Source organism: Miscanthus floridulus, chromosome 12, assembly GCF_019320115.1.
Source record: "Miscanthus floridulus cultivar M001 chromosome 12, ASM1932011v1, whole genome shotgun sequence".
Taxonomy (NCBI): domain Eukaryota; kingdom Viridiplantae; phylum Streptophyta; class Magnoliopsida; order Poales; family Poaceae; genus Miscanthus; species Miscanthus floridulus.
In genome coordinates this window covers 41,163,552-41,167,122 of record NC_089591.1, presented here as the reverse complement: position 1 = coordinate 41,167,122, position 3,571 = coordinate 41,163,552, and the positions used below count along the sequence as shown (strand labels likewise).

At 45.4% G+C, this 3,571-nt stretch overlaps 1 protein-coding gene across 1 annotated transcript; it reads left to right on the top strand.

Moving 5' to 3' along the window:
- Positions 1 to 2,177: 2,177 nt before the first annotated feature.
- Positions 2,178 to 2,726, top strand: LOC136495756 (uncharacterized). The gene has a single exon (XM_066491597.1). The coding sequence runs from the start codon at positions 2,178 to 2,180 to the stop codon at positions 2,724 to 2,726; it is 549 nt and encodes a 182-aa protein (XP_066347694.1).
- Positions 2,727 to 3,571: the final 845 nt, after the last annotated feature.

The window sequence follows — 3,571 nt, the reverse complement described above, 5'->3', positions numbered from 1 at the left end:
CTACTTGTGCATCTATAAGACCCATCTATGGCTTCATCTCCTCGCCCCCCATCCATCAGCACCGACAGTTCGGTCTCCAGGCTAGTCGACGGCCGCTCGGTGGCTTGGGCATAGCCTGTGTGCGGTGGGGCAGTCAGCGGAGCCGCGGAGGCAGAGGCTGGCAGCGCGGTGGCTTGGAGTGGAGGCACCGAGGGCTAGAGGTGGAGTGTGGAGGACTGGAGGCCAAAGGGAGCAGTGTAGGCATGCAGCGTGGTCACGCGGAGGCGGAGGCGCTGTCGAAGTGTCGAGCCTACTTGCCCTGTTGAAAGCCATAGTTTGGTTTTGGATAATTGATGAAACCTAGGGACTAATCCTTGTATTAAGTGTGTATACATGAAAGGATGATCCTATGCCAAGTGGTGGAGCTAGATGATGGTCATGGTGATGATAAAGACCAAACTTGAAGATGAAGTGCTTGAACTTGGAAAACAAGAAAGTGAAAAATAAAAACCAAGGAGATCAAGGTAAAGGTATCAATTAGGTTTTTGTTTTTAGCACTCAAGACATCATAGATGGTGTGAGTGCATTTAGGATCGATAGACGTAATATGAAGAGAGGAATTCTTTGACTAAGTAGTTTATCAAGTGCCACTAGGTGACATGATTCTTACATATGCATTAGGGACCTAGTGTGCTAACATTTAACCCTTGAAAAATGCTTGAAAAAAATGCTAACACACGGGCATATAAGTTACACACTTTGTGGTTAGCAACTTGAAAGCAAGGGTGAAGTGGTTGCAAAGTTAAAAAAGAAAAGGAGATGAGGGATAGTAATCGGACGCAGGGGGCCTGCGTGTCCGGTGCTAAATCCTAGTTGTCAGTGAGCTTCGCAGCACTAACCGGATGCTGCACTGGACGTAGGGTGTGCGTCTGATCAGTGGTTCCAGAGGAGGCAGTGCTTGACCTTGTGATCAGATACTTGGGAAGGGTCGTGACCTGACGCACAGGGGGTGCGTTAGGCCATCACTGACATACGCTGGCCTCATTGCCCTACACGAGGCTTGTACTAATCGAACTCTAGGCGCGTCCGGTCCCTGGTGACCTGACGCGTCCGGTCCTTAAAAACGGCTCTGTGTGCTTTCTGTTGTTGATCGAACTCTGCGTGGCCATAGTCAGGTCAAATCTAACAGCATGTTCAGTCATCACTTAGCCATTGGCACTAAGTCATTTGATCATTGAGATCGAGCAGCTTAGTTCAAAGAGATGACACATGGTGGCCATCAGACGACCGAACACTGGCAACCAGACGCTGAGCTACGCTTGGTCCGTGCGTTCGATTAGCCCTGCGCAGAGCAACAACTCTATTTGTTTGAGGAGGGTCTATATATAGACCATGGCTAGCTTGGGGCTCACCCTCTTAGTACTTTGACATTCTTGACATCCTTGTGAGCCTAAGCAAACACCTCCCACTCATCTCCATTATTGATTCATCATCATTGTGAGATTGGGAGTGATTCCTAGTGCATTTGCTTGAGTGATTGCATCTAGTGGCACTTGGGGCTCATTGTGGCTGTGGAGTTCTTGTTACTCTTGGTGGTTGCCACAACCTAGATGGCTTGGAGCAGTGGAGGAGCATCATCATGAGTTGGTGATTGTTCGTGATCGTCTCCGGTGATTGTGAGGGGGTCTTGTACTTTCTCTAGTGGAGCACTGAAAGGTAACTCTAGTGGATTGCTCATGTCATTGAGTTACCTCACTTGTGGGTAGGTTCTTACGATGCCTAAGTGTTGGGCTAGGTTTGTGAAACTCCCATTAGCCGTCGAACCACCAAGTGTTGGTTGACACAATGGGGACTAGCGTGCCAGCAAGCACATGAACCTCAGAAGAAAAATTCTTGTGTCATCTTGTGATTGGAATTCTCCTGATGATTGATTGGCTTCATATTATGATTGGTTCATTCCTTGACACGGTGGTATAATCATCCTACTCACTCCCTTATATTCCTTGCAAACTAGTTGCCATTTAGGTATCTAACCTTGTGCTCTAGTGTTTTTAGAGATTTTTATAGGCTGTTCACCCCCTCTAGCCATTTAGGACCTTTCAACCTCGATATCAGAATATGGCTCAAGTTGTGTTCAACTATGTGGGGGCAAACCACCATTCTTTGATGGTACAAGCTATGACTATTGGAAGAGAAAGATGAAGATGTATCTTGGTTCAATCAATGATCAAGTGTGGGATGTGAACGAGAGTGATTATGTGATTCTTGATCCCACCAATCTCACCTACCAAGACAAGGCCAACAAGCAATGCAACACAATGGCTCTCAACACCATCTACAATGCCATTGATTCAAAGGTGTTTGAACAAATCAAGGATCTTGATAGAGCTAGTGAGGTGTGGAAGAGATTAGAAGAGACCTATGAGGGAACGGCGGTAGTCCAGAGCGCCAAGCTATACATCCTTAAGGACAAGTTGACAAGCTTCAAGATGAAGGATGATGAGAGCATCCCGAAGATGTTTCATAGGCTCCAAGTGATTGTGAATGATTTGAAGGCTTTGGGAGAGAATATAAATAATGATGATATCTCCCATCAGTTCTTGATGTGCTTACCTCCAAGATTTAAGATTTTGAGAATGCTTATCATAAGAGGAGGATTGAAGGAGCTCACCCCTAACCAAGTACTATGTGATGTCATGGCACAAGAGACATACCATGTGGAAATGGAAGGTGTTGACAGGGATTAGAAGAAAGAAGATGAAGACAAGAAGAAGAAAAGTGTGGCATTCAAGGCTAGCACCTCATCCAAGAGCAAGGGCAAAGCAAAGAAAGAAGAATCAAGTTGTGATGAAGAAGCAAGTGACTTTGATGATGAGGCTATGGCTCTCTTTGTGTGCAAGATGGGCAAGTTCATAAAGAAGGACTATGGTGCAAGAAAGAGAAGAGATCACAACAAGGAGTATGTGAGGAGATGCTACAAGTGCAAGAGCCTAAATAACATTATAGCAGATTGTCCCTATAGTAGTGACAGTGATGAGGATGAGAAGAAGAAGCATAAGAAGGAGAAGAAGAAGAAGAAAATGACTTTCACAAAGAAGAAGAAGGGAAGTGGCTATGTAGTCACTTGGGATAGTGATGGCACCTTCGATGATGATGATGGCTCTAGTAATGATGACAAGAAATCCATCAAGAAGGCACTAGCAAGCATCGCCATCAACAACAAGCCTTCCCTTTTTAACACTCCTTCGACATGCCTTACGGTAAAGCCCACTAAGGTAAAATATGATGAAAGTAATGATGAATGTGAAAGTGATGATTGTAGGAGTGATGATGATGATGAGGAATCCAAGGAGGAGCTCATGGACATGTTGGAGCAAACCCTCACATGTCTTGAAGTGAAGAGAAAGGAGTGCAAAGAATTGTGGAAAGAGCTCAAAGCTCTCAAGCAATCCTTTGATGTGCTCCAAGCCTCTCATGAGAGTCTAAAGGAAGACCATGAGGAGCTTGGCATTGTTCACTCTAAGCTTGAAGAAGCTCACTCCTCTCTTCTTGAGCAAGCTAAGAAGGAGGAGTCATCATGACATGTGACAAG